Genomic DNA, 14,989 nt, shown 5'->3' with positions numbered 1-14,989 from the left:
TTCCTTCTTTCCTTCTTTCTTCCTTCCTTCTTTCTTCCTTCCTTCCTTCTTTCCTTCTTTCCTTCTTTCCTTCTTTCTTTCTTTCTTCCTTTTCCTTTCTGTTTTTGTTTTAAACATGCACTCTAGATCAGCACTTTTTCTCCACTTATCCTAGTCCCCAAAGCAAAACTGGAAGATGCAGGAACTGTGCTGTGTTGAAGCAAACATTATGCTCTACGTCTTTTCCCCTCGTCTGGGTGGCTGCATTTTTGCTAATAATGTGCCGGTGTTTATTTTATGCATTAGCAAAATAGAGGACTGATTAGTTATCTGCATTTATTTGGTAAAGATAGGGTTTGTGCAGTTTTAGACCCCAGTTCTACTTTGCCTCAAGGAGACATAAATAGTAAATAATCGAGAACTTCAAAAGACGAGGATAAACGGTAATCCCATGTCTGCATTTTGTTTGCTTGACTTTTTTTTCTTTTTTAACGCTATTCTGTAATACTTTAGGCTTCTGAGTGTCCCTTGGGTCTTCCGATCGGATCCCACTCAGCACACTCCTACTGACATTGGCATTTACAAGCATTTAGCAAAATGGCTTCCGTTACACATTTCATGAGTGATTTTTTCCTGCGCTAAATGTTTAATTTGCCCAAATTTGTAGTAAGATAAGACCTCGCATAGCAGAGTCACTAGCAGCCGAGATCCCCTTGTTTCCTCCCTGTCTGAAGGACTGAGTAGCCAGCTCACTATGGGGAGATGTGTTTAGGCAGCTTGGGTGGTGTGCCTAGGTTTCTCCTGCTTGGGAAGATGCTCAGGAGGGAAAAGGGATCAGGGAGGAGACAGTTAATCTGATGGTCCCACTGTCCATGCCTCTTTCTCTCAAGGGGGCGTGACCACACCCTGTGGCGACAGGATGAGGCTTTTAGGTGTCCTCCCCCCCCCCAGCTGCCCCAGCTGCCCCAGCCGCCTGGAAGAAGGATAACCAAGGAGGAGAACGTGGAGGAGGAGAAAAAGAGGACCCTGGCTATGGGGTACGAGGTTTTCAGGGACACAGCGGCTATTTGTCATTGAGTTCTTGCATTGCTTTTCGCTGTTCTTTTTATTCAAGTTGTCCTTTTTCCCCAAAATCAAGTTTTAAAGAAACCCCCTGTTCTCTGCCAAGAAAATGCCAGCTGACCTACCCATGTGGCTGTATTTAGGTTATAACCTCCCCGGGGAGTTGAGAAGGGACTTCACACCCAGTTATAAGATCTGCAAAAGACAGAGCTGACAAAGCCAGCACACGGAGATCTCTTTATCTAATATGGTTCTAGAAAATTAGATCAGTGCTCTTTTCCTGCCCCTACTGCAAAATTGCAGCTTTGCTCCGTTTCTTAGGTGACACCCTCCTTCCCCCACAGATAAAAGGAAGTGGAACCATTTTTGCCACGTGTCCATTAGCGGGCATGGCTTGCTGTGTGTTTGCTGAGGTTCAACCACGGACCTATTTTAGTTTCTTTCCTCCTGGGAGGGAAACTTAGCATCTCTGCTCAGGCTTGGGCGGGGTAGGATTCAAGAGCAGATTCCAGGATTCTTCTCTCAGACTTGGAAAAACAAATCCATGTCCCTCCCATCATTTAAAGGCAGCATTTAGTCCGGCTGCTGTCCGTGGGGCTGTGAACGAGAGTCCCGGGCTCGGGGGCCATGGCTCTCCTGGCGACTGCTCCCTGAGGAGAGGGAGCTGCCCTCAAGGCTCTGAGTCCCACACTGCAGCATCTCACTAATTATATGGCAAGGCACGCTTGCCGTTCTTCCTTCCCCACCTACCTGATGTTATTTTCACTTTCAGCCACTTTTTCAGGCACTCCTGATGAACAAATTGCAGGCTTCCCACACAGCCGCAAGGCTCCAGGAGGGGATTGGTTGGGGAACCCCCAGCTATCTGACAGATGCGACACAGGTTTCCCTCCTCCTCCTCTGAGTCCTCCTCCAGGAGACTAAATGGAAAACAAGTCCTGGTGACCAGGGGTCAGCACAGTTTCTACAAACTACAACTACTAACACCACTTCCCAGGACGTTAAAGGGGGAGGGCTGCCTGGGCTTCCCCATGGCTCCTTCCGACCCTACTGAAAATTCTTGCAGGTAACTGATAGTTAAGTGCACGGAGCCTTGTATCAGGCTCCTTGGCAGTTCCTGACACATGTGAGCTGACCGCAAGAACCAGCCCCGCCACCAGAAATCTAGAGGAAACCATGGAAAAGGCTGGGAGCCCCTCTCTTGTGGAAGGTGGTGGTATGCCATGTTGGTGAGTGTGGGGGATCTGTGGGCAGGGGTCCTGGGTTTGAGGCTTGCCTCTGAAACTTGTAAGTTTGATGATGCTGGACAAGTTATTTCAGCTTCTCAGGCCTCCGTTTCCTCATGCATAAAGCCATGTGATAATACTGCCAGTACCTAGCTGACAGGGTTGTGGGCAGACTGGATGCCATGATGGCGGGGCAATTGTTCTGCAGACTATAAAGTACATCTAGTGTCTGGTGAAGCATTTGCACACACAGATCACTCAAGAGGTGTTGGTCGGGATGATGATGAACCAATGAATCTGGACGTGAACTCACCAATAGCACAACACTTGGCCAACAAATTATGCCAGCATTCCAGAATGTAAGCTGCTGGAATCTGATGCAAATGGAATTATGAAAATGGAAGCAAATATGTTTGTGTCTAATAAGTGATGAGTGAAGACTAGCCAGCTGATGTTCATGTAGGGAGGCTCTAAAAAGCCTAGGACCTATTCTTTAGGATCCTCATGGACGGGGGACTGTCTGGGCAAGGAAAGGAAACTGCCTAGAGACTAAAATCAAAGAAAAGGAAGAAAGGGCATTGCTCTGGTGAGAGATGTATGTGCTCAGTTTCTTCAGAGACCTTCCTCCCCAGGAAAGGGAAGTCAATGAAAAAGAACAGAATTATAGTGTTCCATGATGGGCACAAACAAAAGAAGAGATATACCATATTTTTCAAAGACTCAATATCTCCAAGATGTCAGTTCTCCCCAGAATAATCTATAGATGCAGTGCAGTTTCAGTGAAAATCCCAACAAGCTGATTCTGAAACGTATATAGTAAAGGACTCTTAAGGAACAAAATGTGGAGGGAGGCTTTGCGCCATCGGCTACTGAAACTTACAAAAGCTACAGACATTAAGATGCTGTAGTATTGGATTAGGAAAAAAACCAGAAAGGAACAACAGGCCAGAAGAGACAGCTCTGAAACAGACTCGGACATTTATAGTTATATGACAGACATGGCTTTTCAGTTTAGCAGGGAAAGATCTTGCGATAGTTGGCAGTTCATCAAGCATACCTCATACCCCGTATTAAACCCCACTTCACATTTAAGTCCAAAACCCATTTCACATTAAGTCCTAAGTGTGCAGAATAAAACTATAGAGATTTTAGAAGAAAATAGGAAGCATCTCATAATGACCCTAGGTTACAAAAGGATTTCTTCATCAAGATAAGAAGATACAAATCACAATCCATAAAGAAGATACATTTGACTTCATTAATATTAAGATTTTATTTTTTTAAAATTATTTATTTATTTATTTGACAGAGAGAGAGACATAGCGAGAGCAGGAACACAAGCAGGGGGAGTGGGAGAGGGAGAAGCAGGCTTCCTGCCGAGCAGGGAGCCCGATGGGGGGCTCGATCCCAGGACCCTGGGATCATGACCCGAGCCGAAGGCAGACGCTCAACGACTGAGCCACCAGGCGCCCCTAAAATTAGGAATTTATTTTCATTAAAAGACATCAAGAAAGAGGAAGGACAAACTACAAATTGGGAAAAGATATTCCCAACACATAACTGTTAAAGGATTAAATCAGTGGCCAGAATATATAAGGGACTCCTGAAATAAAAGAGAAATATTCTAAAGGAAAAATAGGCACAAGATATAAACAAGTGTTTTACAGAAGAGGAAACACAAATAATCATTTGGCATTTAAAAGAGCACATAAAATGCCTAGCCTCGTTAACAGTCAATAAAATTAAATGTAAATTAAAGCCACAATATCCTTTTATTCCCATTAGAGAAGAAAAATTTTGAAAAGCCAATCAATGTAAGTGCTGGCAAGGATGCACAACCATATACATTCCTAGTAAGACAGTAAACAGTCATTATTTAGCATGGTGGAAGGTGTGCTAACCTCTAGCTCAGCAATTCCACCCCTAGATAAATATCCCAGAGAACTCTTCCCATGTGCACCAGGACACATTTGCAAGAACATTTATGCTGCATTGTCTGCAGAAAACAGTAGAGAACCCCAATGCCCATCAACAGGAAAATGGCCAAATTGTAGTATATTCATATAAAGGACTACCTTGTAGTCGTGAAAGTGAACAAAGTAAAGCCAAAAATATCAACAAGGTTAGCCTCTTGCTAACGATGCTAGGGGGAAAAGCAAATCACAGAGCAATAGATATTCCATTTCTACGGAGTTTAGAAATAATGGTAACATTTCTATAGAATTAAAAAATGTGCACAATATATTGTTCAGGTGTATATATATACATATATATTCCTATGGGAAAACCAGAAAGCAAAAAACTTCCAACAACAACAAAATTAAAAGCAAAGGAGGGGTGCCTGGAGGGCACAGTTGGAGGAGCATGCAACTCTTGATCTTGGGGTTGTGAGTTCGAGCCCCATGTTGGGTGTAGAGATTACTTAAAATAAATAAATTAAAAAAATTTTTAAAATTGAAAGCAAAACAATGATAATTGCAATGCAAGAATGGTTTCCTGGGCACAGAAGGGGCTGGGAGGGTGTAGATGGAGGAGGATGAGTTAGGGTGGGTGAGGGGTTCAAGAGCTCCAGTAAAGTTCTATTAGCTGGAAAGTAGGCACAGGGATATTTGGGTTTTGTTTTATTTCAAATTCCCTAATTATTTGTATGCATTAAAGTAACTAACCAAGGGGAAATTTTTAAAGAGTATAAGTGGCATTGAGAAATGGCCTTGAAATATTAAAATGAGGCATATTATGAAATATGAGCCAATGTATACTAAAAATTGCATTTATATGCAAAGATAAAAGACTGGGAAGCGAAGTTTTTTTTGTAGTGCTTATCTCCGGATTATAGGATTACAGGTGATTTTTCTTTGAAGTTTATATTTTTCCTATTTCCTAAAATGAACATTTTTAAGATAATAAGAAAAGCATAAGGTTTACTATATACAGAAAAAAGAAGGCATCTGATAAAAACAAAACTCATAGCTGTTTAATGCATTGCCACGCCAACGTGGATGCACTTTTAAAAGAAATCATTTTTAGCCCAAAGGCATCGCTTCGGGATTGTGGAAAGTCCAGACTCCCGACAAGTGGGTCTGAAGGTGTATTTCTTGGTAGGTGTAGATGGGTGTGTGTGAGGCCTTTTGGCCCTTAGCCATGGGTCAGTGTGCTGGTAGCTTGCATAATATGGAAAAGAAAAGGTCCCGCCAACAGGAAAGTTACTCATTCCTGCAGTTGGATAAAGAGCTAGAGGAGTAGTCGGGGTGCATCCTGTGTCCTGTCTTATCCTCCTGCACTCTCATTCACTGCCATGGACTTTTCCCACTCGCAAATGAATATCAATTGGATAATTAATGGCCCAAATGAGCCATACCAACATACACAAAGGAGGCTTGCATTCAAAGAATCCATTTCCAGATCAGTAAGCCAACATTAGGGTGTGGTAACACCTGTCATAAAGGAAATGGTCAAATCCTGACATGGTTTCTAATGATGGCTTTAAAAGGTATCAAATTTCATACTTGTGAAATATCCCCAAATCATCTTACAAGACAATAAAGATCAAAGAAAAGGGCAATCCACAAAAAAGATCTTATTTCTTTCCCATGCATGAGAAAGACACAGGAAATGGAAGCAGTGGTTACCCCAGCACCGCCCTGCAGAGAACCCAGGTAACCATGGTAACTAGTTGGGACTGGCCTTTTGGTTGGAAAGATTCAAATTCTAGAGCTGTTGGTTGGATTTGCACAAAGTCCCATGAGAAAGAGCTGGTGAACTTCAGGTGAGGAGTGGTTCACTCTTTGGGGAGACAGCAACCTTTTCGTAAAAATCCTGGTTCCTAGCCCTACATAGCAGTCCAAACCCCCTCATGTCTAGCAAACTTGCCTTCCTTAAAGTTATGGTATTCAAGAAAAAAAACACGTTGAGAAGACTGAAGAGATTGAACTGGAACACCAAACTTTTTCTCATAGATATATATATCTTAAAAGCAACAAAATAGACAATTTCCTCAATATAAGCAATCATTAAAATAGGCCAAAGAAAGGCCTATCTATGATTTAAAATTCCCATGACGCTCTAATGAAGATACTGCTTATTTCTACCTAGGAAACATGGAATAAAAAAAGTATACACATCTAATTATGAAAATTCCTCACCTTTCTTGTAATTTCTTGAGTTTCTCGGGGTCTGCCTTTATCTTAGTGGTTTCCTTTTCATCCACCAAAGCAGAGACTGCCGGTCTGTTTCCATTATCATTTTGATTTGGGAAATCAGAGACTGCAAAGAAAGTAAAAGGTATGTTTTCTTGCAGGGACGCAGGCACGTGCAAATGGCCTTGTAAGTTCATTCTTGATGGAGAGGAGCTGGAAGACTCCACCAAGGACAAGTTGCTTTGAGGATGGAGTAAGAGGCCTTCTGTGTATAATGGAGCCCCCTGTGATGGGCTTGTTAAAGTAACATCTTCTGCTCCCCTGACATCAAATTCATGTGCACTGTCTACTGGAAAATAACTATGGTTTTCAGCACAGACATATGGATTCCTATTTCTAATGGGGGACAGTGGTCGACGAACATTAAACCTTGAGTTTCCTTCTGAGTCTGCACCGTGAACAAAGGTAGACGACATTGACAAATCTACTGGAATATCCTCTCTCATAGCAGAATGCATTAATGATCCAGGAGTGTTATAAGATGAATTCACTGGTGATCTTGGAGCCATTGGTCTACCAGGAAGAAAACGGTCAAGAGAACTACTAGAACTGTTTAAATAGGCGTGCCAATCTCTTTCATAATCGTGGGTACCAGGCCTATCTTCCATCAAAGTACAATCTCTAAATACATTTTCAGCATTAAGGTCACCGTCTAGACTAGTGTCAGATTTTGTGTCCCATGGAGGAAAGGTGCCATTCTCATGTTCACTGTCACCACTGTCATTGTCTTTAGGAGACCCCCCATCAGGTGGCTCGGGGTCTTGAAACACCCTTGGCCCAACAGGAGGTGGCTCTGTCACTGGCACCATTGTATTGCTTATTCTTAATAAGCCATGACTGGACTCATTTCTTCTTACAGAATTAGCTCTGCAATTTTCAGGATTTTCTTCAAAATTTTTATTTTTGGCCCGAGAGACTGACGTCCCAAGAAATCGACTTCTCTTATGATTGGGAGGAGAATGAGGCGGGTGCATATCAGCCAACAAAAGTTCTTCCTCTATGAGGGTCTCTTCTTCAGTGTCATCACCTTCTCCTCCAGTGTTTAATGACAAAATAGAATAAAAATCTTTGTCTCTGAACCTAAATGGTGCCCTTCTTGGTCCTCCCGTGGTGGTGGTTTGGAGTGGTGGCCCCAAGGACTCACTCAACACTTGAGGGCTGTTTGTTCCTTGGAAGGCCTGAGATAGGCCTGGATGTGGCTCATTCTGGGAAAGAGCACTTGGGTCTCCTTTTTTGGCTCTCTCAGGGGTATTCTCAGTCATGGTCATTAGCTGTGAAGATGAAACTAAGTTTCTTCTCTCTCGAGTTGGCCTCTTCAGCTTAGTGTCACTTGCCCACATTGGGCCCTCTTGTTGAACTACTGGATCTGCATGGAGAAAAGACAAGTTTATTATTCTCCTATAGGTGCTCATGGATGAAAGACTTCTAACACCAAGAGGGAGGGTCCCTCCAGGCAACAAAGAAGCCTAGAGAAGAAAATATGCAGTGTTAAAATGGTTGGAGGTACAAAAGGAGGACAGTAGAGTTAGTTTCATTTTACTACTTCTTGGATTCTCCTTTTGTACATTTGTGGAGCTCAGGCTGGTTCTGGGGAGACAGGGTGACCCTGAGGATACATGTCTTTTCTGCAGAAGCTTTGGGAAGACTGTCCAGTCCAGGTCAGCCAGGGCTGATAACGGGTAAATCTCTCAAATGATGGTTTTTGTTCCGGCATTTATGGAGAAGGAAAACCAGACTCTACAAAAACCACCAGTGCCTCCTCATCTGGATTCATTCAGCATACAATTATGATACTCCTGCTTCACACACAGCTTTACAAAATCTTAAGGAAAGTATAATCTACCTTGGCAGATGGGGGGGGAAGGCTCTAGAAGCTGGTGTCCAGTTACCCTGATGATTTTGGTTACATTTACTGCTTAGTGCGATAAAAATTATAACTCTCTCATGAGATCATTACTTTCTCTTTGTCACTAGCCCCCCAGTTGATCTATAACCTCTGGCTATGATAGACTTCTTCTCCCCTACCTCCTGATTCTAAAGTATGAAGAGATGTACAGAGAGGAGGAGGCAAAGTGCCCAAATGGGTAGGAATTTCTAGCAGTGAAATCACATGGTCAAAACTTACCTTATAAAAATAACAAATAAGCACTACTTACTGAGGGCTTGTACTGAACGGGCCAGGAACCATACTAACTGTATTACATACACCCAGTTGGGCCTCACAACCCTATGAAACAGGTATCACGATCACACCACACTATAATTGAGGGCACCAAGGCTTAGGGAGGTCCCATCAGTTACCCAAGATCATATTTCTAGTAAGTGATGGGCAATCATTCAAACTCAAGCCTGCCTGATGCTACGGGATGTGTTCTTAATCCCTACCTTGTGTCCCCTTAAGAAACTGGCTGGCCTTCCCATTTCCTCGTGAAAATGAGAATCTGTTTAATCCATTGTGATGTTGTGTGTGCTGCTCAGGGTTTTTTACCCTCGCAATGTGGATAGGACCCTGAAAGTACTTCTCTGATTCCATTTCCCTTCCTTGTTCCTTCCTGCCCTGTCCCCCTTGTGCTGTCCTGCAGGATCTAATGAGGTGCTGCTGTCCTTATTGTTCAGTTTCTGAAGACACTCACCCCATAGAGGGCACGGGACTCTGAGGGTTCGGGAAGGCCTGTGTGGGTACTAGCTCAGGCAAGGATTTGATTTGCAAAACCTTGGAGCATCTGGCCCAGCCAAGGGCCAAGTCAATACTGACTCACTTTAATTGAGGGCCTCCCGGGGAGCACCAGTTTCTAACATCCTAATACTCTGTAAGCCTCTTTTATTGTTAACTGCATAGGACACTCAGCGAAGACGCAGTGTGCATTTTTACTCATCAGCTCTAACAGCAATCAGTTAAGCTCTCCTTTCAGGCCCCTCATGGGTTTTAGAAACCCCAGTAAGGGATGTATCAGCAATTCCAGGAAGCTCTGAGCATCTGGCAGTGTGCGTATAGGAGTGGAGCTGGTTCGGATCGCATTTTGAGTGACACATGTTTCTATGTGACCAACTGAATTCTCTTGATAATTTTTTTTGCCGGGAGGGGCGGAGGGAAGTGATAACAGGAGATTTGGAAATGCAGGCTCCGGTTGATTACTTTTCATTTTGAATTTGATGAAGGGCCTCGGAGATTAGCTAACCAGCGCTGGAACCTGAATGTTCTGGTCTGTCCCTGAACACACTGCTGCCCCTCTGCCCTGAGCCAATTTAATTTGGGCGTCAGGAAACACCTACACAAAATCAGCAGCTAGGGCAGCTTCTGAAACACGGAACTGGACACTCAACAGGAACCACAGTCGTTCAGAAGCCAGTGTCGCTGCAGGGTGGCTCCTGTGGGTCCCAGCGTACCTACCGCAGGGAATGCATCTTCACTCTTCTTTGTCACCACCACTGCCTTCCTCTTTAAAGGTTCAATCAGCCTTCCTGGCATGTTTCCCCTAAAGGTGGCCGACTGCACCATTCTATATTTATGCTATTTTAACCCCGATTTCTTACGTCTATCAGAGAGGGAGCAGATTTCATAGCTCCAGGGCTGGGACTAAACACTCCCTTTGGTATGCCGGGATGTGCTATTCATAGACCGGGCCCTACAGATTCTGCCGAATGCCTCTAGGGCCCCGTGTGGACTTCAGCTCAGAAGGGAGGGCCTCCCACATCCGGGAATTCAACTAGGTGTGACCAAATGTTCTAGAGGCAACAAGATGAAGACAGAAAAAGCATCTGTCTGCCCTCAGGCTATGGCTTTGGCCTAGACTTCTTCATGTGCTTGACCAACCAGTGGTCTTCCTATATTCCAACAGCCATAGACTTTTAATGTTTTCCTCTGGTTATACAAGTAGTCGCTATTCATTTGGAGAAAATTTGGAGCTTTCAGAAGAAGATGAAAAAGAAGGAAAAAATCCAAAACTCAGAGGGCTGTTGCTTTTTTTCTGGAATTCTAGAGGTGGGTTGCCAACTCAAGAACCCCAGGCTATTTTCATCCTGCAGTAGTGCTTTGGCTCAGGCTTTGCACTCTGAGGCAACCACCTTCAGGGGGAGGCTGTATGTTCTGGTTTACCTCAGTCCCCACAGCCTTGGATATGTGTTTCTCCTGCCACATCTGCCTGTTCCTTGAAGGCATTTGAATTTACAACTCTGAGCTCTCTAGACATACTTTAAAAAAAAAACACAAACCAAAATTGGAATATTAGGGTACATACAACATTATGTCCTGCTTTCTTTCCCTAAACTTTTTATTGTGACCATGATTTCCTGCCATAAATTCAATTATTCTTTAAGAGCAGGATATTAAGTACATTACATAAATGTATCATAATTTAACTCTTCTCCTATTCCTGGGTATGTAAGTTGTTTCACAGTTTTTGCTGTCACAAATTACCCCATGATAAATGTCCTTGCTCATACATCTTTGACTATGTGTCTCATGAGAACAGATTCGTGGGCATGGAATGCTACGTCAAAAGATATGACCCCTCTAAAGACACTTCACACATGTTGCCAAATTCCAGTTTGTACCAAATACCTTACAGGTAGGATATGAAGGCATCTCTCATAGCTGTGTCACCAGGACACAACCAGTGCCCAGGAAATGCTACGCATTTCACTACCAGTATTGAGTACTATTTTAAAAGCCTTAGCCAATTTGGGAGGCCAAATAGATCTCGTGCAAATTTACATGTATTACTTAGATTCAACTTGTTTTGTTTTTTTCAAATGTTTATTTGCTACCTGCATTTCTTCTGTGAAATTGTCTGCTATGCCTCTTCCCATTTTTCTATTAGGTATTCATGTTTTTCTTATTGATTTGTAAGAGCTTTCTATATATTACTTCTTTGTCACATTTGCTTCAAATCTCTCCCTGATACAATTCAAGCATCTGGCTCCTACTCTAATTTATGCAAACCACTTTAGAATGCGAGAGAAACAATTGGAGACTAGTGAGGAAAAAATTGGGGGAAGACAAGCAGTCCTTATCCTTATATAAGAAAAAACTGAATATATACCATAAAATTAGGACAAATTCTCAGTGACTCTCAGGATAACAGAAAATGTCTTCTGGGAACAGGTGGAGGATTATATGAGCCTCATGGGTTTGGGAACGTTCTATGCATGGGGAACCTCACCTTTCAGATAATATTCAGGGGCTTACTAGGGCCACTGGGGAGGTGGCAGGAGAGAAACTAACAATAGTTTGTACCCACTAGAGCTAGGTGCTCATCAATGTATTATTTCCTTTAGTTATTATAGCAATGCAGAGAGGTGGATTTTATTATCTTGATTTTTAGACAAGGGAACCAGAACCCAGAATGTCTACATAACCAGCCCAGGCTCCAAGGCTGGGAGGAAGAAGACTTGGGAGGGATTAGAAGGGAGGTCTGCCCTTCTCAATAGGAGGTGTTAGATCACTAGAAGATCTAACATCTTCTAATCTAATCTAAGATCTAACATCGTCTAATCTGATCGCTATAGATTCACATATGCTCTCATTGCCCCTAATCCAAGCCATCCAAGCCACTACCATGTTCTACATTTACAGGTGTCCACCAAAGCATAGATCACATGTTAAAATAAAGCCTACTGCATTCATTGGGTGGTGAGGAAGTGGGACGCTCAGTGGTTTCTCCAAGGGGAAGACTAGGTCCATGGCAAGGTTGGCTGTCAAGTGTCACTTTCTTTGGAGTCCCATGGAGGCTCCTTGGGTCCTGTTCCTTCTGCCACCACAGGGGAGGGTAACGTGGTCAGTGGAGCGGCATGGCTTGGGTCTTTGGATGCTCAGGACTGAAAGAGGAGGTATCCGCTAAACCAGTGTTTGGAAATAAAGCATATATTTATTCTGATGTTATTTCTTACACACCGAGATCTTGACACCCTGGGTCGGAGGTGAGAAGATCCCTGTGGGATGTGAGCAGTCTGCCACCCACAGACACCCATGCACCCACCCCTCCTGGGCCAGATGAGATATCCCCAGAGTTGCACACTGCTTCTCCACCCCTCGTTCCCCACCCTGATCCCACCACCTGCCACCCAGATGCCCTCTCCAGAAGCCAAATTGCTGGTCTCCACTCAAAACCATGCACAATCACACTTAATGGAATAAATGGGAGAAAAAAGAAAAAACTCTCCGCCTGCCTTACCTTTTCCTGTTCTCAGAGAAGGAAGTAGATCCAATGGTTTGTTTTCAAAACCTTTTAAGCATTTCATTTTAAGGTACACTCTCCTTCACATAAAAGCATAAGTGTCTAAAAACCATACGGGGGGGCGGGTAACAGTGCAAGTCAGTTCTCTCCGAGGACCAAGACGCATGAGCCACGAGTCCTTACCTGGTCCCCTGAGGGCCTGTGCCTTCGGTCTGCTTCTGTCCCCCGGCACTCTTGGGCTCTGCGTTTCTGGGCTGACTGTCAGTCTCCCCAGGTTTGGCGTCCTCTTCCTTGATAAAATCTGTGGTGCCTGGGCTGCTGAAAGGTACAAAAGCTTTTCAATAATAATAATAATTATTATTTTTTTTTTACAGGGAAACAGCTTCCGCATAAAGAATACTCAAAGGGCCCAGCAGTGGGGAAGGCAGTTAAGAGACTGGGCCCAGGTGGTCAGAGAAGACGTGGATCTGGAACCTGGTTCTGGGACCTTGGAGCTGTGTGAGCTTGGGCAGATCACTTCACCCCTTGAAGCCTCAGTTTCCCTACCTGTTAAATGAAAATAATACCTACTTTGCAAGGTTGTTATCACCATGAATGAGCATGTGTGACACCTGTAATGCAGAGTCTATACGGGGTGTGTCCTTTTGCTAAGAAGTGTCTAGCTTCCAGTTCATAGATGTCGGGATGGACATATTGGTAACACTGTCAAAACCTGCAGTTGGGACATACAAAGGCCCTCTCCCCAACTGCTCTTCCAAGGTTGAATCACAGCCGATTTTGTTCCTGCCTATCCTCAGGTGGTTTATTAGCAGCTCACATGGCCTTCCAGAAAGGTTCCAGGCATCTGGGCTATCAAGTATACCTGTTTTCTTGGTTATGTGTTACCCACCACTGTGCCAGAATGATAAACTCACAGGAAGACGGTAGCTGGAATGCTAACACAGATCGAGTTCCCAATGAATTTTTTTTTTAATTCCCATTTTGAACTGGGTCGCTAATTGGGTTGAATAATCTCACATTTCTTCCGTGTGTGTATGAAGCGTTAGCGCCTGTGGAGTTTGGGGCAAGAGTTCCGGTATTTTCCATGCCCCTCTGCAAGTTCTTGGGTTTAAAAGGCAGTTACATTGTGAATATCTGAACTAAATCTTCCCAAGAGAATTTGCCCAGCTCATCCCCTCTTGGACAGTTCAGAAATTTCACAAATAACCATGCCAGCAGGCAACGTGGGTAAAACTGGGAAGGTCCTTGAGTCGTGTGCGGGAGAGCAGCCATTCTTGGCCGGTGAAGACAACTGGATTTATGTTCCAGAGTGTAAGTTGTGATTGCATGAATAGTTTTCGTCCAGATTCAGGAAATGAATGAAAGTTCTCCAGGGCGGCTCATGAAGCCAAGTTTAATACAATGATTGGGTACTACCTGCTTCTCCTGATGGGCCCCAGGAGGGGGAGGCACTTGGTTCTGTGCCCCCCAAGACAGAGGGGACTATGTTCTACTGGGGATGTGCTAGAAAGAGGGGGCTGCCGGTGGTGGAGGCTCATGTGGGGCGAGTTGGTGGAGCCTGGAGAGGTGACCAGGAAGGAGAGAAGGGAGTTCTCCAGAAAATGAGGACATATTCTTCAGAGGATGTAGGGCGGTGATGAGACACAGTTTCCTGACCTCAAGGAGAGTGGGAGGGGCTTTACAGTATAGGACCCAGCACGGAGGAGGTGAGGGAGGCAGCTTCTCAGCACCAAGAGTTTCTCCTTAGTCACCTAGGACCTCATCCCTCCCAGTAATCAGCAGTCAGCAACTCCCTCCTGCCCCTCACCTGATGACAGGGCAGGAGGCAACAGAATTCTCACTGAGGAAGCAACAGAGGGGGCACCAGGGAAGGGGAAGGCTTGGGGCTCGGGCCCAAAGGTCCTAGGCACAAGGATTGCACTTTGATTCCTAGCAGGGATCCCATCAGAATATTCACATTTCCTTCACACGCCAGGCAGCAGAACTTCACATGCCCAAAGCCCCATGCCCCCAACCCCCAGCCCCCTCCACACCCTCACACAGTCCAGGGGTGTGATCCTCCTCCCCAAGGACCTTTCTTCCCTAGCCTGTCCCAGCCAGGAGGTCCTCCTAGGTCTGTTTCCAGTTTTATGGCCCCTGTCTCTGCTCTGACTCTGCTTTGGCCAGAACTTTCAGGATTCCTAGGACCTTTAGCATTTGCATATTCTAACATTGCCTAAGGTATGCATCTTTTCTCTCCTACTGGACAGTAAGCTCCTTAAGGATGAGGATCCTGTCTTAGCCAGCCTTATATTGCCGTGTCTCCTGTAGGACAAATAGTCATATTACTTAGTGTGATTTGCAGGACTTC

General features: G+C 44.4%; 2 protein-coding genes across 22 annotated transcripts in view; one reads left to right on the top strand and one right to left on the bottom strand.

Annotated features, from left to right (window-relative positions):
• The window catches only part of LOC112837639 (uncharacterized), a 132,425-nt gene that overhangs the window by 16,093 nt on the left and 101,343 nt on the right, over positions 1–14,989 (top strand). For 2 of the 16 annotated variants that reach the window (XR_012375389.1, XR_012375388.1), the window contains exons 2-3: positions 2,108–2,270; positions 13,014–13,137. The exons of 9 other annotated variants lie outside the window; for them this stretch is intronic. The gene's annotated coding sequence lies outside the window, so the exon portion shown is untranslated. Of the gene's footprint in view, positions 1–949; positions 1,017–2,107; positions 2,271–6,564; positions 6,700–9,336; positions 10,446–13,013; positions 13,138–14,989 lie in introns of those variants that run through there. 5 more of the 16 variants (XR_012375392.1, XR_012375391.1, XR_012375394.1 and 2 more) reach the window with 5 other exon arrangements.
• Positions 1–14,989, bottom strand: part of MARCHF10 (membrane associated ring-CH-type finger 10) — a 79,952-nt gene that overhangs the window by 17,477 nt on the left and 47,486 nt on the right. For 5 of the 6 annotated variants that reach the window (XM_073883072.1, XM_025890073.2, XM_025890074.2 and 2 more), the window contains 3 exons: positions 12,823–12,957; positions 6,410–7,829; positions 1,792–1,961 (listed from right to left, as the gene is read on the bottom strand). In XM_073883072.1, the coding sequence (XP_073739173.1) occupies positions 1,792–1,961; positions 6,410–7,829; positions 12,823–12,957 (1,725 nt within the window). The remainder of the gene's footprint in view (positions 1–1,791; positions 1,962–6,409; positions 7,830–12,822; positions 12,958–14,989) is intronic. The other variant, XM_025890075.2, reaches the window with a different exon arrangement.

This window comes from Callorhinus ursinus, unplaced genomic scaffold, assembly GCF_003265705.2.
Source record: "Callorhinus ursinus isolate GAN/ISIS: 27379988/994484 unplaced genomic scaffold, GSC_fseal_2.0 scaffold50, whole genome shotgun sequence".
Taxonomy (NCBI): Eukaryota; Metazoa; Chordata; class Mammalia; order Carnivora; family Otariidae; genus Callorhinus; species Callorhinus ursinus.
Note: the sequence above shows the minus strand (reverse complement) of the source record. Positions and strands in the feature narration are given on the sequence as shown.